The sequence below is a fragment of the Mytilus trossulus genome, chromosome 14 (assembly GCF_036588685.1).
Source record: "Mytilus trossulus isolate FHL-02 chromosome 14, PNRI_Mtr1.1.1.hap1, whole genome shotgun sequence".
NCBI classification, from domain to species: Eukaryota; Metazoa; Mollusca; class Bivalvia; order Mytilida; family Mytilidae; genus Mytilus; species Mytilus trossulus.
Window position 1 is genome coordinate 11,981,970 of NC_086386.1, and position 26,554 is coordinate 12,008,523.

The window sequence follows — 26,554 nt, forward strand, 5'->3', positions numbered from 1 at the left end:
AGTTGTAAAAAAAATATTAATTTCAAATAAGATTTACTTGTATTTTTTTCAAAAGTATAAACACGTTGAACGTGAAATAAAAAAAGACGGCGATCACGTTGCACGAAAATAACCCTTTACCACCCTCCATGCATATTAATCTTTTTAATTAACACTTGCAATAATAACAAACAAGGCGTAGATTATTTTGTAGATGAAGCAGATAGTCCTAGCTTTTAATTATAGATTGTGACATGCATTTCTAATACAGTATACAACTTCCTTGTAGAATCGTATATTAAATTATGTATAATTACATCAACATGATAAACATTATGTCATGTGATATCCTCGACATCCAGGTCAGGTGATTTGTTAAAATGGCGGCTCAAGTTTCGTCGAATGACTGTGATTTTTGCGAATTCAATAAGAGAAAAGCGTCTTTATATTGCGACGAATGCGAAAAGTTTTTATGCATTGAATGTAAACGTAGCATTCATGATAAGGTTCCAATTATTCAGGATCATATTGTGGTAGATATCAAGAAGACAGGGGGTCGTGTTATTAAACGAAAGCCTGTATGTTTAACGCATAAGCAAACATTTCTATATTATTGCAGTAAATGTGAATGCCTCACCTGCAAGCAATGTATGACTAGTTCTCACAATGGACATACAACTGATACAATTAAAAAGATTGTTGATGTGTTCCGAGAAAATGCTAAAGAAACCCATGATAAGTTGAAAGCGAAAGTTGCAATTGTAAAGAGGACACTGGTCGCAATTAAAACAAATCAAACGCATAAAATAACATCTGATTTCGACTCTTACGTCCACAAAGTCGAGAAAATTTGCCGGGAGATGTATGGAATAGTTGATCATACCAAAAAAATACACATGACCGCTGCATCGGACTTCAAAACGAATGAGAACCAAGATTTGAACAGAAAGCGAGTTTTCTTTCAGCGTCAATATGATGAATCATCTAATACATTAATTCAGATCGACAACCTCTTACAAGAATCACAAGATGTTACCTTTTTTACTGACTGGAAACGTCTCAAAACGGATGTAGATAATATGATTCAAATAGATCAAGCCCTCCAAAGTCCAAGGCGAATTGAAAGTTTTAACGAAGACAATTTTATGACACCAATTATTGGAGAAATAGATAAGAGGCTAAAAAGGAGGTAAGTCATAATTTTGAAGGTGTCACTATGATGGATCATGGCATGTTTCTCTGATAGTTGTTTTCCGATTTATTTCCCGCCCTATACCCCAAGGCGGCATTTTGATGAATTCACGGGGAAAATTATTTCGAAATTTTATTGTGCCAGTAATCCACTGCCTGTCGGACAAACATTATGTCTAGCGAGACTTTCAAAAATCCTGGAATCGTAAACAAATAATTAACATACAATCAAATAACTGAATTTGCAAGCTTGTTCTGTACACATGAGACAGCCGACAAGAGAACAAATTACACTAGCACTTTTTAATCATTTAAAGAACACGTACTTGGGATTGACATGTACAAAATGTATTTTTTGTTGGCATGCTACAGGTTATGTTCCTATCATATATTTCATGATGGTATGAAATTACCCTAATATGTGAGGGATTGTGCTTGATTTTCATATGCTGAAGACATAATCTTTCAATCAGTAAAATTGACGTCTGACGCTGGCTTTTAATGCGGTACTAGTCCGTTGGGTGTATGTTCGATATCTATTCTGTCCGGTTTGTTTCCGTTTCTCATACGTTACATATCCTGTTTTTGTCCGTTAGGCATTCGTTACGCGTCTGTTTATTTGGTCAGTTCACTTACGGAATACCGACGGATACAAATTCTGTCAACGTTTTATCGTTCAGTGTCCTTTCTAGCTATCCGGTAATGTGTGACCACAGCTGACGGAACTCAGCACGAAGATGTGAATTATCATAATCATATTTGGAGATACATGTACGTATACAAATAGTGAGCTTGACTGCCAAATTCAAAGATATATGAGCACCAGTTTAACATATCATTCGACCAATGCGACATTAAGCCAACTGTGTGTCGATGTGTCGTGAACACGAATTTGTATTTTTAAGCAGAAGAACTATTTGCTAATATTGTTTCGACTGGAAGAAATAACACAGTACAGTCAAACCTATATTTATGGGTAAACCGTAGAAAATTGACAATATAAAAGAGGTGAGTTTGCCACGTGCAGGAAGATTTTGTTTTGTGGTGTTCGTGTCGCTCAGGCTTTAGTTTTCTATGCTGTGTTCTAATGACTGTCGTATGTACGTTTGTGGTTTTTATTTTTCAGCAATGACGTTGGTAGTTTATTTTTATGTGAGAGTTCCAATGTCCCTTTAATACCTGTCATCGCTCTTTCAAATTCACAATACAACGGCATATCTACATTTTGACAGGTTTCACTATTCAGATAGGAAATCAAATATTAAAAAATGAGAGATAAGATGTTGTAGGGATACATTATTGTCAGATTGCACATAACAATGAATGTTTTACAAATAGAAAAGGTACAGTGGCTATTATTGACCTTTTTTCAGTATGTTCAAAGAAAAAGAAACTGAAATTGAATATTTGACAAATGAAGTAAAGAAAACAGAAACTGAGATTCAATTGCTGCAAAATGCAGTAAAGGAACACAAAATATTGACCTACAATCTTCAGAAGGAGAACAATGATTTAAACAAAGGATTAAGAAAGAAGCAAGCAGAAATAGAAAAGTTATCACGGTAAGTTTAAAACGGATAAAAATGTCAACCAATGTAAAGAGCAATATCAACGCTAAGAAAATTAAAGACAGAAAGTCCACTGTCAAACGAAAAAATACCAATTCCTGACATTTCTTTATGTAATACCTGAATCGTCATTTGTATGACAGTTGCATAAAATCTTATGATATCAACCACCATGGATAAGCAAAACAAAAAGACGTTGTAGGTAAAAATGTCAAAAAATGGGTATAGCTGTCATCATTGTGTTATATTCCTATCACTAAATAAATGTTCCAGACCATATGAGTATTTGGACCGTACGCGTACGGTCCGGACCGTATACGTATACTCATACGGTCCGACCATACGCGTACGGTCGGACCGTGCGAGTATACGCGTACGGTCCAAAACGAGCTGACTATACATGTTATTTGATCATATGGGTTAAATTGAGACAATCTTTATTTTTAGTTTTACAAATTGTTATTGATAATTCATTACAATTAGATAGATAAAATTAACACACGAACACTTGAAATTAGATAGTTGTTTAATTGTATATCTGAATCCTATTTTGGTACTCTCGCCCAAGGTGACACATTTCAAGTAACGTAATATTTTTTGCATTTTCATGTATGCAGTTCATGCATGTTCTTTTACATTTGCATTTTTTTGGTAAAGTTGCTAAATATTCTAAAACAATTGAACTCCAGCATTATGTTTACTTCCGATATCTTCAATTTCAGTGTCCATAATTACAATTAATGTATTACTGATCGACATGATTAACATATTTAATTAGCATAAATTAAAAAAAGTTAAAATATAAAAAAATTTGTTTCAATTACAATTGAACTTTTTTATATTAATTTGATAGCTAAGTAATGTTCATCGGCTATATGCATTTGTATCTAATACACTGGACCAACTTTTTGATATTAGTCAGACCGTACGCGTACGGTTCGACCGTATAAGTATTTTGAAAAAGTACACATACGGTCCAGACAATACGCGTACGGTCCAAATACTCATACGGTCTGGAACATAAACAAAAAGCTTTATCAAAAAAGAAAAAAACCAACTGATAGATATACACACTATAAACGACGCAAATAAGCAAAAATTGAGTTCAACGAAATGACCATAGGACAATCACAGAACGGTGGGATGTATGGATATCTACCAATGTAAAAAATATTGACAAAAAAGATAATGAAAAATTATACAAAAAAGTAAAATCACAAAAATACTGTACTCAAAGAAAAATTACAAACGGAAAGTCCCTTATCCAATGGCAAAATCTAAAGCTGAAACACATCAAACGAATGTACAACAACTGTCATATTCTTGACTTGGTGCATGTATTTTTTGATGTAGAAAATGGTGGATTGAAACTGGTTTCAAAACAATTAGTGTTGAAATCATCACTTGTGTAGTAGATTCTATAAGAAAACAGCTTCATATTTTTACAAAAACAAGTCCGCCAATGGAGTGCACACGTAGTATTGACAAAAATACAAATTTTCTGATGAAACATAAATAATCAAATAGAAAATATCTACATTTGAATGATATCATGTTCGGTGTATTTTGTTTAATAAGTTCTCGAAAAAGTAAGATTTTTGATAAACCTAAAAGAAGAAATTAGTTCGTTTAGTAAAACTATTGTGTTGAATGAAACGATATATCCGATCTTTCAATTTATTTAAGGGGACAGTGGTGTTAATGAGAGAAATAGATGCATTTAAATTGAAATATCAACAACCTGCAGCAACGTACAACAGTCCCTGACATATAATGACTATGACTTGATTCAGATTGAAAGTCATAAAGGTTCTGGATTGCGATATTTCTTTTTATGTATAATTTTATACATAATCTTCACTTTAAAAATTTGTGCTGTTATTTATTTGATAGAAAATGCTGGGGATCGTCAACGATAAATGCTAGATATCGATATAGTGCAGCTATAGATATTGGTTCTTCATACTCAGGGTATGCTTATAGTTCTAATGATGATTATACACAGGAACCAACTAAAATAAACACCAATCTATGGTCTGGATCTAAACTACTGTCATTAAAAGCTCCAACTGCTCTTTTGCTTGATTCAAGCCAGGAATTCGTAGCGTTTGGATATGAGGCTGAGAATATGTACTCTGAACTGGTATCTGAGGGTGAACATGAGGATTATTATTATTTTCATAGCTTTAAGATGATTCTCCATCAGAAGGTTAGTATCTTTAAAAAAAATAGTTTTTGTGGTAGATCGGTGTTTTTTTCTGTGCATCATATTTAGGAATCTTGCAAGCATTATGTTTTTATTTCCCAATTTTTCCCCATGCATTATTTTGATTGAATCACAATACTGTTGTTTAACCATATATTCTAGAGATACTAGAAAATGACTTTTGTCATTTTGTTTTAGGCTTAAAACATAAAAAAAACCATTTGGCTTAACACATAACATTTAAAACCAAATGCACATCAGATATACTCAGGCATTTTATTTGGCATATATTTATTCCAAGATTCAACGTTTTACTTTTTATTCCATAAAATTATACAAAACTTGTACGCAAACATTAATCCACAACTTTATAAAAAAGACTGTACAGAAGTTGTTATGCAACTCCTGTTTTAATGATTAGTCTTTCAAGACGTAGGATTTTTAGAATTACGTATTCATGCACAGAAACATGCATGAATGGACGTATTAACTATTTGTGGTTTAACAGAGAAATACCCCTGGTAAGAACTTGCTTTGAAAAATGTAACTAGGAACACAGTAATGAATATGTCCTTTTAACCCTTTATTGGTAGTTTCCAATTAACATTACATACATTACTTCATTATCTGGAACTAAATTATAGTGAGCAAATTCACATCATGATAAATGACTCCTTGGCTTAATGAAATCCCAATAAAAGCAATAGTATGAAGAGAAGGAGACCATATTCTTCGCAGTGACAATTAAATTAGTATTTTCTTGGTATTCTTAATCTATATCACCAATCAATATTCAATTATTACAGTACTTCTTGCAATGCCTAATATTTACGTTTGTGTATGTAATGAAAAAAGGTAACTTTAGTATATAGCTTTTAAAATTCATATATCGATTGATAGAAAACAATTCCGGGTTACAACTTAAAGAGAAACACATAAACTTTAAGATGGAAACAACAAAAGTACAGAAATACTGAAGAGTAACAAAAATAAATGGAAATACAACATACATAAAAAGACTATTTAATATCAACTGCCATATTCCTGACTTGATACAAGACACTTAAAGAAAAATAGTATGGGTTAAACCTGGTTTAACCACTAGCCGAACCTCTCGTTTAAATGATAATATTATTATTACAGTTAAAAGGACAACATTACGTGACAAGAATACAGAAAAAACACATGCAAAGACACTGAGACAAAGGAATACATAAATAAATACAATAATATTACTTTCGACATGTAATTAAATCAACGGTACCAATTTTGTTGCACCAGATGCGCATTTCGACAATACATGTCTCTTCAGTGATGCAACCACCTTATAACAACGAACATCTAAAATGTCTTGATGACATTTCACAAATACACCTATATATGATTATTTACTGTATACACACACATGTATCAACGCCACAGAAAGTGATGTCACATGTAAATTTCTAAAAATTGAATATTAAATCGAGATTAAGTTTGATGTTTTTTTTAAAGTGTTTTCTAAATAAGAATATCAATATAGAACTGTGTTAGTAATGATAAAATAAATTGTTTTATTTAATAAAGTCTGTTAGTTTTAAATCTTACTGTGTAACAACAAATAAATTCTGTGCAAACAGTTATTTAAAACCAAATATTATGCAAATGAAGAAGGTGACTAATTATCTTTACTTTTACATATAAATAGAACATACTGAAAAAAAACAAAACCTGCAGGATTGATTGAGTTTAAAGTTATTGCCCCGAACGTTTAAGAATTTGGATCCAAAAAGACGCATTTTTCTTGTTTCCAAACGATAAGACATAAAACAATATCCAATCAGAATAACAAATAATATATATCATCAATAAATAAATTTGGATGTACAATTACCGAGAAACGTCAAATAGAAATGCTAATTCAAACTCAGCAATCAGTCATATTTGGGAATAGGACACGTGTGATACTTTAAAGACCAGGCGACGTAGATGGTAAACCACAGTCTTTTCTCCACAATAAAGTGTCTAATATTTAGGAGGAATGCAAATGCATGCGGACTTACAGTTGAAAATATTGTTTTTCAATATTTCTAGAATCTAGCTCACTTAATTAATCTGCCCAAAAGAAGAGATACACCTAATTTCCTTTGCTTGAAAAAAAAAACTTGTCGTAATTCTATAACTTTCAAGTATTTTCTGAAATAAACGTCTATTTTACAACGCCGTACAATTTTTTAACGACCGGGAAAAGATCAAAGTTAAATCATTATGCTTTTAAAAAAAAAAAGAAATTAGCCGTATGTTAGGCGGGTGTATTAAAGTCTTTTTCAAATATTACACTAGTCTACAAGAGAATAGTGACAAATGCACACTAAATTCATTTGGTATAAAAGAGTTGTTTATATTTTTGCAGAGAATCACAGCAGATATAAAGATAAAAGATGAGCTTGGTAAAGAAATAGAAGCTTTGAAGGTGTTTCAATATGCAATTAAGTTCCTGAAGGATCACTTATTTAAGAGTATATCAGATAAAAGAAAAGGTATTATGGAGAAGGATTTACACTATGTCCTTACTGCACCTGCCATATGGGAAACCTCTGCAAAGCAGTTTATGAGGGAAGCTGCTACTTTGGTATGATTTAGGTTGAAAATCTTTTATTGCCTTTATCTTTCAGTTTAGTCTCTAACGATCTTGTGAGAATTAGATACCAATACATGCTGGAACATCATTTCCATTTGATGGTATAATACTTAATCCATAAAGGGAAGGATTATGCTTGATTTTCATATGATGAAGACAATCAGTTTCGTATAGGCCTGGAGACGGCCACTTGTATTTTTGCCCAACTGATGAGTTAAGCCTTTTTCAACTGATTTTTATAGTTGTTCTTATGTTTAACTGTTAAAGCACTGTCCCAGGTTAGGGGAGGGTTGGGATCCCACTAACATGTTAAACCCCATTCACATTATGTGTGTTTGTCCCTGTTCCAAGTCAGGAGCCTGTAATTTAGTGGTTGCCATTTTTTATGTGTTATGCTTTTGTTTTCGTTAATTTGTTTTATATGAAAATGACCGTTTGTTTTCTCGTTTGAATGGTTTTACATTGTCATTTTTGAGCCTCTTATAGCTGACTATGCGGTGTTGAAGACCGTACGGTGACCTATAGTCCTTAATTTCTGTGTCATTTTGGTCTCTTGTGGACGGTTGTATCATTGGCAACATACCACATCTTCTTTTTTTATAAATCTGTAATTGCTAGTAGTCCTTTGTCATATTACGTTTATCATTGCCGTTTTGATTAGTTTTTTCTGTTACCTTTACTGTTTTAATCGGACTCGGGCTTTTGAAACAGAGTATTAAGCGTATTCCTGTGAGTTTGTTTAATCTACATAGGCCTGATATATTTGAGATATATAGAAGGAAGATTGAGTTTAACCCTGCTGCATGTTTGTGCATATCCCAGATCGGCAATGTCTGAGTTTTGGTATTCTTGTAAGTTTTTTTTTCGAATTCATGTTCATTTATGTGTTTCGGGGTTTAGTGTGAAATCCATTTTCTCTGAACTAGTTTACCCCTGGTACATTTGATAACTATTAGCATGTCGTAATGTCCTATTGTAATGTTTATTTGTGTTTTTCTCTGTCCTGAATGTTCTTACATATATTTGTACTAAAGTCATGTAATGTTATCATTTTAGTGTTACATTCGACATTGTCATTAAAATACGAGGTTTTACTTCCGCAAAACCAGGTTCAACCTATAACTTATAACCATAATTCCTTTTATTAATTGGTAAGGCTTCACCAAAGGTCCGTGTAACACTTATCAATTCAATATTTTAAAACGTTTTCAAAATACATCTTTTTCGAGAACGGCATAAAACGGAACGAAACGAAACAAAATAAATTGAAATGAACAGTTAAAGTTACTTAAAATTAAATGTGCAAAATAAATCAAGCGGCAGACAGTTGCAGATTTGAAAAAAATGGATAAAAAATAAATTTTTCTCAAAAGTGGAGAATTCATATTTTTACAATCAAGAAACGCGGCTCTGATCATTCTTAGTTAGGAATAAAAAGCACGAAATATACCAGATCATTTTTAATTGCATGATAAACAATTTAAAAAAGTCGTGTGTTTTTTTAAAACAAATTAGACATCACAGAGGATAACAGTATCCAAAACTATTTTGAATTTTGCATGTATGGGAAAAAAAATATTTAAACCTATTCAACCGGCAGCAAACAGGTTGATTTACTAGAGAAAAATCCATCATTTAGGAGTTACAGTGAAAACTAACCAACGCGCAGTATACGTAGATCAAATAATATGATAGGAAAAGTATGTTAAAATTATCTGCCGCACTCTATTATGTTATAAATGTCTAAATACAAGTATTTTCCGTCAAATTTGATTTGATATATTTTTTGTTTTGCTTTACGACTTCCTAATATCTGCAATTATGTCGGCAGTTAAAATCAATTAATGTAGATTTAATATTTTATTGACTATTTTGGTTGTTATATTTTTTTTTTGAATATCTGGCTTTTGAGCGTTCCAGATTAAGGTAAATCCAGAAAAAACTCTTCGAACGCATGGATTTGTTTACGTTTTGTTTTAATTTTTTTATCGATGGCACGTTTTAATGTTCTGTACGTAATGCGTTTTATCACAAAGAACGTTGCGCTGGTCACGAATTTAAAATATACCCGCTATACACGGGGAATTAAAGACTATGATAAAATATTAGTAGCTAGGAGTCAAGTTACTGTTAAAAAGTATCTAACGTTATATCTAACTCATCGTGGTGGTCTTGTAAAAACTGAATACATTCATACGAGATAAACGTTAACCATCAACATTATTTTAAACCTGCATATTTATTTTATAATTGATGTCGTATATGGTCGAAGGACACAGTTATCGTCCTGTGATTTGCGTTGTAATAAAGTCCATAATGCGAACAGTGTATAATTACTTTTTTTCTATTTTTTTTTTTTTTATCCAACATATATATAATATACAACAGTACAGTTATCAAACAGTAAGTTCATATATATAAATGTAATAAAATACAACCTATCAGAAAATGTATAGAACTTGAAAATAACATTTTTTTTGGATTTTATTATTGTATCTTATTAAAAAGGACATACAAAAAAAGTATAGAGAATTAATAAATAAAAGAATTAAAAGATGATAAAGAAAAAGAAAAAAAAAAACCAAAAAAAAAACCCCAACAACTAAAAAAAAAATATATTTTTTTTTTACTTTGATGTCTGATATTTTATTTAATAGTTCCTAATCCACCAAATTATTATGTAAAGCCTCTTGGTAAATGCACCAAGCTTGATTAAACTTGTCAAAATATTTATTTTTAATTGATACCTTCTTCTCCAAAATATGATGATGCTTTATTTTTTCAATCAATGCTGTTAAACTTAATTCTCCTTTAAAATATCGTGTATTATATATATATTGTTTAATCCAGAGAAAAATATTGTTTTGAGGGTTACCTTTGTACATTCGTGATAGATTTCCAAACAAAAATATATCTTGTGTAAATGGTATACTAATACCATTCTGGAGAAACCACATGTCAGTTTTCTCAATAAATTGTAGTACATAATAACAATCCCACAGTATATGTTCAATTGATTCAAGTTCAGTCTTACAAAAAGTACAATATGGGTTTTGCACTATCCCAATTTTGTTTAAAAACGTATTTGTTGCCAGAATTTTATGATTAATTCTATACTGAAGCCATTGTAGCTTAGCAGTTTTTGTAATAGCAAATGGTAGTTGAAAAATCTTTTTCCAATTTTGATTTTCTAAAACTAAAATTGCTTCCCATCTTTTTACACCTGTAGGAACACTGTTGTTTTTGTTTAGCACCAAAAACATATCTTTAGATCCCTTTTTGCTTTTGAGAATGGTCTTTATAACTGATGGTATGAAAGGAGATACTAATGTATAATCTCCCCTATTATTTTTTTTGGAAGTCTTAGTTAGCATAGAAATTATGCTATTATATTTCATGATAACTATATCATCTGAAAACACTCCTGAAATTGATAAAAAATTAGAAAGGTTCCATTATCCCCAACAATATCATTTACATGTAGAATACACTTACTATGCCAGTCTTTGAAAAAAAATGTTTTTTTAATCAATTTGGAATAGGTTATTCATCCAAATTGGACTGGAAAGAAAATATTCCCAGTCGTGCAAATTCATTTCTTTTTTAATTACCATTTGTATAATTACTTGATTTGATACATTTTTCTCATTTATTTCTTGATATTTAATGGATGAAATATGAAGTAGAGGTATGTAATTACATGTTAAAAAAAAATTTGGGAACTGAATCTTTATGTTACATTTAAGTTGTGATTTGGCCCAGTTTAAAAAAGGTCAAATTTTATTACGTCTGAAGCTGTCAAATAGAATTTTAGAACCCTTTACACAGAATTGTAAATATTTTGAGTTAGAGCTGGTAGAAGTTTCTATAAATTTGATATTATTTGTCCCATTAGTAGTACACTACACTGTAAACATATTTTTGAGAAAGAGCAGGTGCGATTTTTTTTAATTTGAATTTATTGCCTCAAGGCAGTGCACTACGAAATAAGTGTAGTCGGGCCATATCAAGCGCCAAGTATTTATTTGTAGGAGTCGGCATTTTGAGATCATAATTTGAAATGCTTTGAAAAGTCAAAATAAACATGTTTTACTCCGCCACTTTTTTGCGCCTGTCCAAAATCAGGAGCCTCTGGCCTTTGCTAGTCTTGCATTATTTTTAATTTGAGTTTCTTGCGTACAATTCGGAGTTAAGGTTAGCGTTCATCATCACTGAACTAGTATCTATATTTGTTTAGGGGCCCGCTGTAGGACGCCTCCGTGTGCGGGATTTTCTCGCTCCATTGAATACCTGTTGGCGACCTTCTGCTGTTGTCTGTTTTAAGATCGGGTTGTTGTCTCATTGACACATTCCCCATTTCCATTCTCAATTTTATGTGATAAAGTTAAAGTGACCAATCGAGATGGTTATCTATTTGGAAATCGGAAATATAAATGTCGTCACTAAGGTGACACTTTATTCGACTTGTAATATATCTTCACGAGGGTTTCAAAAATGGTACATTGTTCAGGTGCTTTTAGACAACATGGGGACCGTTGCTTGTAATACTATGTACTATAAAAAGTTGGCGGCCCCTTGTCCCCTAAATCCGCCTCTTTTTTTAATAGCGACTAAAAGGAAACGGGATAGTTATGCAGCTATGTCCAGTCAGAATTGGGCGTTTAGAGAGAGTGCAACGCTTTGTGCACGTTGAAGTTTGCTGTTCTTAACGTTCATTTTTGCCGTACTCAAAGGTTACTGGAGGGTTTCACCAGCCCCGTAGTCAGCACTTCGGTGTTGACATGAATACTAGTATCAAATATATGGTCATTTTTTTATATAAATTTCCTGTTACACAACTTTGAATTTAAAAAAAAACTAAGAATTTTCATATCCCAGGAATAGATTACCTTAGTCAATTTTTTGGAAGTTTGGGTCCTCGATGCTCTTCAACTTTGGCCTTATAACTATTTTAATATGAGCGTCAATGCCGATTCTTGTGTAGCCGGAACGCGCGTCTGGCGATTTAATTTTAATCCTGGTACCTTTTATAACTATTTACACCACCGGGTCGATGCCATTGCTGGTGGACGTGTCGTCCCCGAGGGTATAACCAGCCCAGTAGTCAGCACTTTGGAGTTGACATAAATATCAAATATATGGTCATTTTTTATAAATTTCCTGTTACAAAACTTTGAATTTTTCGAAAAACTAAGAATTTTCTTACCTCAGGAATATATTACATTAGTCTTTTTTGGCACAACTTTTTTGGAATTTTGGGTCCTAAATGCTCTTCAACTTTGTACTTGTTTGGCTTTATCATAATTTTGATGTGAGCGTCACTGACGTATTATATTATAATCCTGGTACCTTTCATCACTATTTACTCTGGAAAAATCAGGATAATGTAAAACGCTGATTTTTAAGTAAAACATTTAACTACAGAATGCTGTAGCTGAATATTTGAAAGTCAAGTTAATATAAAAACCGAAACTATTAAAGAGTTGTATGACCAAAAGGAAAAACATACTCCGTGAGACTATGCAGAGTCTTTCGATGAATATCCATATGGGATAAGTTTCTATTCTCTCGAAACTATATATTTACAGGCCGGTATTAGAAGTAGACAGTTGTGTATTGCTTTAGAGCCTGAAGCAGCTTCAATTTACTGCCAGCACTTTAAAACTGACAGCCAGTATTCTACAGATGACAAAGATGCATTTGCCCAGACAATTAAAGCAGGATTGAAGTTCATGGTAGTTGATCTTGGAGGTAAATAAGTTAAACTTTACGAAAAGGGATATTTAGAATATTTTCTCCTTCGTCAGTTACCATGTTTATATGTCATTTAAGTATGATATCCATTTTAATAAAAGCAAGAGACGTTTCTGCCATCTATTGCTTATTATAAGAATCAAAATGAAATGTTTTTAATGGTAAAGTTAGATTTCAATGTTCTGTATGAATATGTTGGAAAATTAAACTAGACAAATTAAACACGATGGGTGCCACATGTGGAGCAGGATCTGTCTATCCTCTCAGAGCACCCGAGATCATCCTAAGTTTTTGATGGGGTTCTTCAGATATATTGATGATGTTCTTTCCTTAAACAATCCGAACTTTTCTGATTGGGTTCCATTAATATATCCCCCAGAACTCGAGATTAAAGAAACAACAGACACGGCTTCCTCCACCTCATTTTTAGACTTATATCTCGAATTTGACTTACACAGTCATCTCAGTACCAGAATCTATGACAAACGAGACGATTTTAATTTCGAAATTATAAATTTCCCCCACCTTAGTAGCAATATACCAACTTCACCTGCATATGGGATATATATTTCCCAACTTATTCGATATTCAAGAGCTTGCAGCTCCTACTCAGACTTTGTAAAACGTCATCAGTGTCTGAGTAGAAAGTTGATGAACCAGGGGTATGTCAAAGAACGTCTCGTCCTTTTTCTAAAAAAGTTCATCGGAAGGTACCAAGACCTTGTTGATAAATATTCCGTATCAACTTCTCAAATAATACACGATGGTCTTGATGTATAGATTCTGCGTACTGATGTTGTGTATCATCTTAACAACATGTTTTATTGTTCTTTTATTTGTTTTTGTTCTATTATTAAGATTACTTTTACTGTTGAATGGTTGTATGTGATATCCGTTTGACGTGGCTCGGTACTTATACATCTCGTCAATGTGTTTGTATTGGCTTTCATTTTTTGGTGATTTGTTTTGTATATGTGACTCTTTGTATTTCTTTTGTGCTTATAACGTGACTCTGTACTTTAAAAGATCCCGTCAGTATGATATTTGTCTATAATATGTCATTATGATATATTTCTATTATGAATTACTATATACGTTGAACCACAAACGTCAAAATCAATCAATGGCGTAATGGAATTGACAATTTTTGGATTCTCATAAATTCTATGTATAACTTTTGAACTAGTTTGAATCTCGGTCTATTTCTGTAATTTATTCTTACATACTTTTGATTTTTTAACTCTGTATGCGTACATTACCTATGAATTTTTTTTTTAAATTGTTTGTATGCACATTGAACAACAAATTTATGTGACGTATATAATTTTTCTAACGTCAGACACTCAAATCAATCCATGTGTTCTTAGACAGTAGATGTTATTGTGTCCTGTTAAATTGTTCCCTTTAAAAAGTTTTGGATTCTCATATATTCTATGTATAATTTTTGGACTAGTTTGAATCTCGGTCTATTTCTGTAATTTATTCTTACATACTTTTGATTTTTTAACCCTGTATGCGTACATTGCCTATGTAAATTTTAAAATTGTTTGTATGCACATTGAACGACAAATTTATGTGACGTATATAATTTTTCTGACGTCGGACACTCAAGTAGATCCATGTGTTCGTGGATAGGTTTTTGTGTCCTGTTAAATTGTTCCTTTTAAAAGTTTTGGATTCTCATAAATTCTATGTATAACTTTTGGACTAGTTTGATTTCTGTAATTTATTCTTACATACTTTTGATTTTTTAACCCTGTCTGCGCTCATTGCCTATGTAAAATTTAAAATTGTTTATAATCCAGGTACTTTTGATAACTATTGTATGCACATTGAACGACAAATTTATGTGACGTATATAATTTTTCTGACGTCAGACACTCAAATCAATCCCTGTGTTCGTAGATAGTAGATGTTGTTGTGTCCTGTTAAATTGTTATACGATGATGACTGATGTTCCCATATTTTGACTATTTTATTGATTGTGACTGTTTATTTAACGCATCATGTAAATGTAACGGAATTTGATGAGACTGTTATTAAAGTGAGAGGGTTAGCGCTATAGAACCAGGTTTAATCCACCATTTTCTACATTTGAAAATGCCTGTACCAAGTCAGGAATATGACAGTTCTTGTCCATTCGTTTTTGATGCGTTTTGTTTTTTGTTTTTTGATTTTGCCATGTGATTATGGACTTTCCAAATTGATTTTCCTCTGAGTTCAGTATTTTTGTGATTTTACTTTTTTCTTGTTGCTTAGTCTTATTTTTCTTTGGTGTATCTTGTATCTTTTTCTGTTTTAGCCATGGTATTGTCAGTTTATTTTCAATCTTTGAGTATAAATTTTGATAAACCACACATATCTTTCTAACCTCTTTTAAATCAATGTGTGGTTTATCAAAATTTATTAAAATAGTTAGAAGCAGAATCAATGTACACATAATTAGATAAAAACATACATACATATATATTTCGTCTTTTTTCAATACATAGTCGGACTCTTCTTGAGTTTATAATGACTCTTGATAGTAAAATTATTATGCCTTTCCTTCTTAATTATCAAATCCAGCAGTAGCTATTAACAGTCATTATTTATTTACAAATTAAAACTATGTCTTCTGTGATCTAATGGGTTCGATATATGAGAAGCTCCTGTCAAGGCCTCTGGCAGGATGGTAAATAAAGGCAACTGTAGTTTACCGCTGTTCGAAATTTATAAATCGATTGGGAAATAAACCAAATCAGGTTTATAATTAAAACTGAGGGAAACACATCAAATACAAGAGGTGAACTACGAAAAATTAGAAACACACCATTTAAATGTAACACACGCAGAAACGAACTATAATATAACAATGGCAATTGTCCTGACTTGGTACAGGACATTTTAATGAAGATTCGAAGGAAAATGGTGGGTTGATTTTGGTATTGTGGCATGCCAAACCGCTCGATTTTATGGCAATGTTAAATACAACATGAAAATGACAATATTACAAGGCAGGACTACAATACAAATAAATGGAAGAACATATAGGACAGAGAAACACACGAATAATATATATCATAAGGTGCCATGTTTTAAATTTAATACACCAGACGCGCGCTTTGTCCACACAAGACTTATTAACGACGCTCTGATGAAAAAAGTTCGAAAGCCATAAAAAGTACAAAGTTAAAGAGCATTGAGGACCAAAAGTTCCACAAATTTGTGCCAAATACGGCTATGATTTTCTGCCTGGGATAAGAACATCCTTATCATTCAGAATAATTCATACTTTTGCAAACAGTAAATTTGAGGTAGGTCATACTTGCTGTGAATTTTTTTTCACAGAAGGGCCAATTTCAAAAAGTACCGACAGAATATGTGAACCCTTTGGCTAACATAACCGTATTTTCTTCTCAAAATTTATTCTGAGTGCTGACAAACCTGTGCATCTGGAAAATTTCAAAGGCATAGAATGCCCCAGACAATTAAACTCCAATATATTTTATGTTTTAGAAAAAAAAACCTAACAGAATTTTGCAGTGCACTTTTTTCATTCCTCCAGAAGGTACCAAAATAAACTAAGTTGGAAAAGAGATTTGAGATCTTCCCCACAGGTAATTATTGAAGTGAGCTGTTATGTTTGGCATGGACAATAGATATCTGACAATAATGGGTGATTTAAACAGTGTACCGGAGTGAACCATATCAAGCCAAAGTCAACTGTTTGTTAATTTTATCATCTCCTGCCGGGACGAAAAAAAGTGCACTGCAATATCCCGTTAAGTTATTAATTTTCTGAATCATACATGCATTTGAATTCTTGGTATTCTAGGGCATGCTATGCCTTAAAACGTTTTCAGATGCACAGGTTTGTCTGTACCCATAGTGAATTTTGAGGTGGAAAGAAAGCTATTTAAACCAAAGGGTCCACATGAACCTTAATGTAATTTGTAGCGGAGGTCACAGGCGGGTTATCTTCAATGTCCTTTGTACTCGATTTATTTGTCGTTACCGTTTAGTATTTGAAACAATGCAAATGAATCACTTTTAACTTTTGATACGCATTCTAATATTACTTTCAAAACTATTGTTATATTCTTTCATTCATTTTTGGTCAATATTGACAGTTGAATGCAACTGTCGGTTACTTTTATTACTTTGTTGTAAACATGATAGATATACGTGCTCTGTCATTTTCACCGTACACAGTAAATGTGATATTTCGAAATTGTTTACAAGCATTTTCCTCTTTCAACAAAAGTTCGACAATATTTACAATAATTCAAAACGTTGAACGCGACAGTTTTGTCAAAATTAAAGAAAACAACTTACTTCTGAAACAAGTTTGAATTTTTATATTCCAAAAAAAGTTTGAATATCCTAGCAATCATTTATAGAATACACTTAACACACGTAAAGTCACTTAAAGGTCTTCTCGAACACAACATAGCTCTATACCACTCGACCACATCCGCTATACCACTCGACCACATCCGCTATATAACAAGATAACCTCAATAGTCGTAGTATTGCTTAGTCGAGTAAGGCGTATCGAGAGATGGACATAAGACATGTGTTTTAGCGTGTGTAAATGTTATACTATTATTTTGTGCCAATAATTGAGGATAATGATTCAATTTATTATGCAGTAACTAGAAATGAAATCATACAAACAAGTCTTAGCGAGTGAAAACCATACAATATACATGTCCACTTGATCACAATATGTATTAATACAAATATTTATATAAGGCTAAAAATAACAGCAAAAAGTGTTAGAATTAATTCTTATTCTGACAAAATTTTGTCTCTAAACGGGTATCGAACTTTTTCTTTTGATACACTACAGCATCAATCGCTTAGTCTCATGTTCTGCGCCCTAGACCACTCAACAACATACGGTTTATAAAAAAATAACTTCAATAGTCGTATTGTTACCTTGTCACGTAAGGCGAATCCTAGAGATATACATCAGACATATATCCCTAAAATATACTTCTGCGTCCACAGAAGAAGAAATATAAAAAACAACGTTTAAAATGATGCTTAAGTCCTTTAATTCACCAAATGAGTAAGTTCGGTAAGGGCCATACATGGCCCCGATTTTAAATTTCAATGTAACAAGATTAAAAAATGTTTTGAGTTGTATTTAAGACACGTGAAAAAAGTTTAATAGAACTATTTTTGTCGCAGTTTTATTCTTAAGCGTTGATTGTTACATCCAAATAGGTCAAAATAAGAGATTTTTGCAAAAGGAGGAGGTCCGGTAAGATACATTTTTGACCCCAAAATATAGCAGTTTTACAAAGTTGTTAAAATGATAACTTTTAGTTATTTATTGGAAAGAAGAATTCTTTTGCTGCATATATGTCGGCTCTTTTTTGTTTACAAAACAATGCTCATATATCGGGCACTAGCATCATTAAGTCATGCTTAATAACTGAAATCTTCACAATTTTAACATTTTAGTTAAATTTTAGACGCTTCCGTCTTAAATGAAAGTGGCCGCATTTGTGTTCCTTCTTAATATTGAAATATAAGTTGTATTTGATAATATCACATATCATATATAATAGAACGGTGATCAAGTAAAGAAAAGTCGCTTATTTAAGAAGTTTAATCCTCATTCGGAATATACAGCTATAACCACAGTATTGGTAGTTCAAAGGTTACTATTTACATTTTGACTTGTCGTAAAAAAATCGTACGGTGCATTTTTGGTAAAATGGGCCTGAAAGTACGTTCCCTTATTTTAAAGAAAAAATGATTTTCAAAAGTTTTTAGGTCTACATTCCAAAAGAACATTCATGATATGCTTTCTGATAGTATAAACATTGTTGTTACACTTTATTTTAACGACTCCAAACAAAGTTTAGAAAACTTATCCGTTATTGAGTTTTTGTAAAAAATGAACACTGCACATATTTTGCATTTGATATAGAGCACGTCTCAATTCAATTTTATCATTTCTTTTTACGCAAAATGTAAAAAAATCTACATTTATATGATATTTCAAACCTTTATTAAACAATATCAAAATCATTTATCTCAGACGCATTATTTCGACTTGTGCATTGAAACAAAATATACAATACAAAATCGAAAATACAGGTTTCCCTCCGGAAATTTGACTTGTACACAAGTTAAACCGGACTGAAACTATTATTTTAAACAGATATATCATGTTAAGGAGGGGTATTTGCGAAAAAAATACAGTCGAGAGAATGTTAAATTTCTGGAACCGTGAGGCGAGGGAAATTCATTTTCAAGACTGGTATTTTTCGCTAATACCCCTCAAGAACATACTATATCTGTTTAATTACACCGAATGTTAACGTTCTAAAAAACATTGATGGTCGTGATGTTACAAGCGTCCAGTCGGAAAGAGTATTTTTGGCAAATACAACGGCACCAAGGGTAAAAAGGCATATATACCGGCGACGTTTGATAACAGTAAATTGGTGAAAATACACTGGATAGCAACCAATCAAAACCCAGGGTTCTTACATAATATTATATATCGTATCACAACGATTTTACATTGCTAAAATTTGTTCCATTCGATCTGTTTTATTTTGTTCATGTTCCCATACGCGTGTTGGTCATCGTGTTTATTTTTTGTATTTTTGTGTGTTTAATAAACAAAGTTAAAGATTTTTTATATGTTTTACTCTTAACATAAAATCAAAAAAAAAAATAAGAACCTGAAGAAGTCTGAATTTGGACTTGTAATTATTTGGAAATTGTCTGAATTATAGAAAGTCCTTTATGATTACCACTTAGTAAATTGTAAAGGTGTTTTAATGTCGAAACGTATATCAAAATGCCTTTACTGTTTTAAGAGTAAACGTTGCTTCTTTAGTTCAGTTGAAAGATGTAATGATGGAATCTGCCAGCAATTTGTTAAAGAGTATGGGTCGTCTGCTGAAATTCCTAATTTGGTGGAGCAATTCTATGCTGAAGTCTCTTTTGCACTTTCCATACCTTCCTTTGGCTCTAACTCACAACTTATGTGAGTTTGATAGATGGTATGGCATTGGTTCAATGTATTGATGATAAGAAAAGTAAAATATTCGGTAACATTTCACTTGGCTACTATTATAAAAATATGACCAAAAACTTTTCTCTAGCGCACACAGCCGCAGCCGTTTTTACCGACTACGACATGCAAAGCTAATTAAATCTGCTCAAAGTGAACACCGCACAAAGACTATAGCTTCCACGAAACTGTATCAGATTATTGAAGGGAGAAGTATTCCTGACTGGAAGAAGTTACTTTCTGACAGGCTCTTCCTAATTTCTTTGGTAGTTTTATTCTTCACTTTGTCTTTCGAAGTTTTATTCTTCACTAATTTCTTTTGTAGTTTTATTCTTCAAAACTTTGACAAATCCCCTATGATTCCACCTTATACTGGACTTTCATTTGCCGTTACGCCTTTAAATCCCGAAATTGTAAGAGTTATTTCAGACAATACTGTTAATGAATGTCGTAACTTATTTAGCACCCATCAAGGGCCGATACTCGTATGATAGTCCATGCCTTATACTTTGACATGAAGTTTAGAGAAATTGGAAACAGCGGCAGAACAATCATACGGACCTCTGAAAGGGTATGATTATTCTTTGTGTTTACTACTAAAAACAGATTACACATGCATGTCAGTGTGGGTGCGGATTCGGAACAACAGCAGTGTAAATAATAGGAGAAGATTTTTAACCCATTCACTAACTATGTGCTTGCATTTTTCCAACAATTTATGAACTGCTGCCTGCTGTACATGCTCTTACCGGATGCGACACAACTTCGTTTCGGTTTTTGAGTAGGTACGAAAGCAGTTTACTATTAAGACTTTGAAGGACACGCACGATTAATTTAGTTGCAGAGACTCGGGAGTAATGACAAAGATTAAGCCCTTGTTCGTGCAAGAAAGTTCGTTTCAAAGATATACCATCATGATATGAATAAAATGCGCGTCAAAGTAGCCAACAGTAAATTTGTAATTCTAATGCAATTATTTTGTAACAATTGTTCTGATTGGATGACAGCAAGCGTAAAATTCTTTATCTACTTGTCTGTAACTAAGGAAGCCGACATTTTGAATTGCGGAATGTATTGTCATATTATTTCACTTTTTGCGCCTAGATATCTTCTTTTTATCAAATTTTAATACATTCTGAAGCGGCACAGAAGCCAGAAAACGCCCGGTGTTAATGGCTGACGCCGGAAGCATACCTATGACGTCACCTAGTGTAGGGACCAAAGAAGATAACATCTTTCGCGAAATTTTCTTTAATGAAGATTTTACACTGAAATAATGATTGAAATTTACCGATGGACGTCCTTAAAGCTTCAAATACAATACAGTTATATCTTAAATTTAGACAGATTACCTCCTTGTGAAGCTGCAATAAAACAGCATGTTTGAAGTGCTTCGTTTCAAACTAATATTTGGACAGCATTACACATTGGTAAACACCCTTTTCCGTCACCTATAAAATACGGTTGGAGAAAATTAGATAATTCATAACACTCCGTGCATTTTGAAGGGCATTTTAACATAATTCTTGCAGGATCTTGTGTGTTCATGTAAGGGAAAATCTCCATGTAAAAAGTTATGTGTTTGTTCACAACAAAACCTTTCATGTACAGAGCTTTGTTTCTGTCAAGGATCAGAATTATGTAGATTAACCAGAAGATACTCCTAGATGAAATTTGTTGTGTGTATCATTTTGATTGGATTTTTTAATTGTAACTGTTTTTGAGGTATTGAGTGTTTTTGTTGTAATGAATTACGTAAATGAGCTTTTGCAAAAATAAACGTTCAGGAAAGTAGGATTCAATTGAAAACAATAGTTATCATTTATTGCTGAGATTGAATGTCACCCAGCAAGGTAACTATTTTAACTTTAAAGGAATTTGTATTTAGCATGTATAAGTCAGAGAAAAAGTGTTTGAAAAAAGCCAATTTTCAGAATTAATCGACTACTAAGTCAGTACTTCCTTTTTTTTACATCTCGAGATAATTCATTGTCAATTGATTTGAAAAAAATGTCTGTATCTGAAATCTAACACAAAATGCTTCTTATACTTTTCAATTTTGAAAATATAGAAGGAAAAAAAGAAAACAGTATGTTGATATTTGAACCTTAACGTATGTAAGAATGATACCACATTTCTTTTTGACGACATCGATATTCCAAAAGTACACATTTTGCCGATTCCAATGATATATAAAACAGCCATCTAGTATGTTTGAGGATTAAATCTTTTAAAAAAAATTGGGTCTGGTCACCGTACTATAAAGGTTGAGGATGAACATGGACGTGGTAACTTTCATTTTTGACAAAAACATCTGAAAAGTGACATTCTTTCGCATATTTGATAGATTTTTCATATTTGAGCTTGAATCGGAGTGTGTTAAAAGACTAAATAAGTTAAAATGTTTCAAATAAACTGAAATAGACACTTATTTCCCCGAGGGTATTACAAGCTCAGTAGTCAGCACTTTTTGTGCTGACATGAATTATCATTGATATGGTAATTTTTATAAATTAAACGTTTACAAAATTTAGATTTTTTTTTAAATATTAAGTCTTTTCTACCTCAGGCATAGATAACCGTAGCTGTATTTGGCAAAACTTTTAGGAATTTTTGTCCTCAATGCTCTTCAACTTCGTTTTTTATTTTGCCCTTTTAAACGTTTTTGGATTCGAGCGTCACTGATGAGTCTTTTGTAGACGAAACGCTCGTCTGGCGTATATATGAAATTTAGTCCAGGTAAATTTTTCGTCAGATGAACTTGAAATTAAAGGCCAGAATCAGCCTTTACTGGAAAATCGGCCGAATTTCAACCAAATACAAGTCGAGGAAACATAGAGAGCAGGCGTCGACAAACTAAATATTCAAGATGGACATGTAAAATGTCTTTGCAAACTTTATTGTAAAATATCTTTGTTGTTGCCGTCTGTAATCTATGTTTCCTGTCCAATAACCAACGGAAATTTACCCTTTTTCATTGCTTTTTGACGTCACATACAAAACGCAGGAACGTACATTTTCCAGACAAGGCTTATTTCCTGCTTAGTAACTATATTAGCTATGAATCATTGTGATATTGGCCAATAATTTAATTTAGGATGTAACGCGTCTTCTGATTGGCTGACGTTATTTTGTTATGAGCCCATATACATAATTTAGTCATGTGACCGTGACGTCATCAACGTTTATTATGGTTTTCTACGGTTTAAAAAGGAATTTAGAATTAATTAAGGTCCTAAAATGGCCCCTTTTTTTAGCTTAAATTTGAATTAGGATTTATTTAAGGAATGACTGTAATATTTTTTTCTGTCTATTCTAAATAACATAAAAAAATTGGTGCACACTGTTAAATAACCCGCTACGCGCGTTATTCAGTGTGCACCCAATATTTTATGTTATTTAGAATAGACAGAAAAAAATATTACAGTCATTCCTTAAATAAATCCTAATTCAAATTTAAGCTAAAAAAAGGGGCCATTTTAGGACCTTATCGAACCTACTCCTTTTACTTCAAACTATTTTTTCACATCATAAGCCAGTTAATTCTGTGTTGATTTATGATAATCATAGACAATTGAAACCGATTGAAGAAAGATGTTGTGAATTGAAAGACTTTGAACTTTATTTCCTTTTATATTTGATATATATTTATTTCTCTAATTGATACTCAATTTATCACTTTTCTGACAAGGTGATCGTTTTATTTAATCAACATGTGGTTTGTTTGATCTCAGTTATTTATTGTCAAAATTCGTTTTTGACGTCAAATTTTCTTGCTTATCTCTGAAATTCCTATTGATCGGCAAGCATCCAGTTTTAAATCTGAAAATAAACTGTCTGGAGTGTATAAATATCGTATCACATTCGCTTCAGTGGTAAAATATATACTTACTGTTAGTATCGGCACAATAATTGGTAATCTTTCTGCAAATGTTTGTTCTTCCCTTGCCTGGATTAGAACACATGCTAATTAGATATCGATACAACAAAGTCTATTCTGTCCCCAGCGCTTTATACCAGTCCGCCGCCTAGACTAAACACATAATTCGGCTTTGCCGGCCTAATGTTAACACTCCTTTGTCAGTAGAATCTAGTGCTGTTACACAGTAAATCATATATTAGACATGAAGATTGATTTGAGGGTCACTGATGAGTCTCATGACGACAAAACGCGCGTCTGGCGTATTAAAATTATAATCCTGGTACCTTTGAAAACTATTGAAATGATTGGAGATCAACTAAATTATATGTTTTAAGTGATTGTAAGATACAGTCATATAAACAATTGTTTTGATAAGTGCGTCTAACCAAGTGACAACTCTACGAAATTTCCATCTATTATACCACAAGTGAAGGTGAAACACGGCTGAAAACAAATATTATATGTATTTTGTCTCTCTAAAAAATATCTTTATCGCACCGTTTTTGTTGTAATGACAAATAACTCGACCTACAGCAAGTGGTCGTGTATCGATCCCTGTGTATAAGTCACTGAATAACTAGGGAATTTATCCAGTGAATTTATACATATGACATATGAGTAATGGCATATTCATAATTACTTTAAATATCAGCACAACAATTTAAAATTGACTACTTTGCGCAAGCAAGTTTTTGTTCTTTTCTCGCCGGGATAGGAACTCATGCTATTGGGATATCGAGACAACACCGCATGCACTGTGTCCAGCGCTGTATATCACTCGACTGCCTATTCTTAACTTATAATGTACTATAATATATTTTGTACAGGTGGCACAGCTGATATAACAGTCCACCAAAGACATGATGATGGTACACTTAAAGAAGTTGTTCCACCCAGTTGTGGTCCCTGTGGTGGGAAATCTATAGATGAAGCTTTCCATAGCTTTCTAAAAAGGATTTGTGGACCCAAAGTTATGGAAGAATTGAAAAAAACTGAACTTGAGGACTTTATTGATTTATTTAGAGAATTTGAAAGTAAAAAGAGGTCAATTCGTTTAGATCAAACTAACAAAGTAGTCATTACATTGCCTGTTGCCTTAATTGTTTTAGTTAAAAGCCATAGAGGTAAAATGGAGACAGCTCTAGAGCAATCGCCGTATGGTCAGGCAGTTTCCTACAGCAAGCAAAAGTTACACATTTCCCCAGAGTTATTTAGAGATTTATTCAAATCTACAGCTCAGGCCTTAATAAAACACCTAGAACAAATGTTTCGTAATGTCAAATTATCGGATTTAAAAAGTTTTATTATAGTTGGAGGCTTTTCAGAATGTGAACTTATACAGCATAGAATGAAAGAAACATTTGGAAAACATAAAAAGATCATTATTCCTGAAGAAGCAGGTCTTGCTGTCCTTAAAGGGGCAGTTTTATATGGCCACCAACCAAAAGCTATCAGCGCCACGGTACTTCATCATACTTATGGTTTTCAGTGCTGCCAAAAATGGGATCCTGAAAAGCACCCAAAATCAGGGAAAGTCAATATAGGTGGTGTTGATCAATGCAAGGATGTATTCTATAAATTTGTCAAAGTTGGTCAGCAAGTGGAAACTGGCATTGAGGAGTCCCATGTTTTTAAAGTATTGAAACCCGACGCAAAAACCATTGAGTGTACAATCTACGTATCAACAGACACTAACCCACGATACGTTACCGATCCAAGCTGTCAAAGACTAGGAAATGTAATCATTCCGCTGCCAGAAATTACAGCTGGACAAGTAGTAGAGATAGAGGGTACTATGGTATTTGGAGGGACTGAACTTGTAGTCCTAGCTAGAGAGTTACACACTGGAAGAGTAGTTGTATCACAGTTTGATTTTATATAGAGTGCTTGTCTAGATTATCATGTACTAAGTGATTTGTTTTGTATTGTGTTATGTATTAAACTATACTTATTTATCAGAATTGATTTCCTAATTTACTTGGTATGGACTTTTACCATAAAACAAATGATTTTACGTTAATATCACCATTTGGTAACTGTGTGTAGAGGTATTTTTAATAATGCAAAGGGAATAACTTCCATTCTGCTATCATTTTTGCAGGGATCGATGTTTTTTTAAAGTTAATTTATTCTTTTTAATGGATATAGGACAAAATGTACTTTTGTAAAAATTTGATTTTGTCGTTTTACCAATTTCTAAATACAAGACAATACAAATTGTATACTTTGCTGAACTTGTGTACATTTGTATTTCATCTGTTCTCATGAAATCCACAATAATCAATGTACA

At 32.5% G+C, this 26,554-nt stretch overlaps 1 protein-coding gene across 1 annotated transcript; it reads left to right on the plus strand.

Moving 5' to 3' along the window:
* The first annotated feature begins 352 nt into the window (after window positions 1-352).
* On the plus strand, window positions 353-26,225 carry LOC134697482 (heat shock 70 kDa protein 12A-like). The gene is made up of 6 exons (XM_063559762.1): window positions 353-1,168; window positions 2,544-2,732; window positions 4,632-4,947; window positions 7,337-7,555; window positions 13,153-13,315; window positions 25,092-26,225. Exons 1-6 carry the CDS (start codon window positions 360-362, stop codon window positions 26,144-26,146), a joined length of 2,751 nt encoding a protein of 916 aa, XP_063415832.1. The 5' UTR covers window positions 353-359; the 3' UTR covers window positions 26,147-26,225.
* Window positions 26,226-26,554: the final 329 nt, after the last annotated feature.

What these genes read in the sequence shown, in the direction of transcription:
- LOC134697482 (XM_063559762.1), top strand. Translation starts at nt 360, where the DNA reads ATGGCGGCTCAAGTTTCGTCGAATGACTGTGATTTTTGCGAATTCAAT. An exon ending in GATAAGAGGCTAAAAAGGAG is followed by an intron (nt 1,169 to 2,543) that starts GTAAGTCATAAT and finishes ACCTTTTTTCAG; the next exon opens with TATGTTCAAAGAAAAAGAAA. An exon ending in CATGGTAGTTGATCTTGGAG is followed by an intron (nt 13,316 to 25,091) that starts GTAAATAAGTTA and finishes TATTTTGTACAG; the next exon opens with GTGGCACAGCTGATATAACA.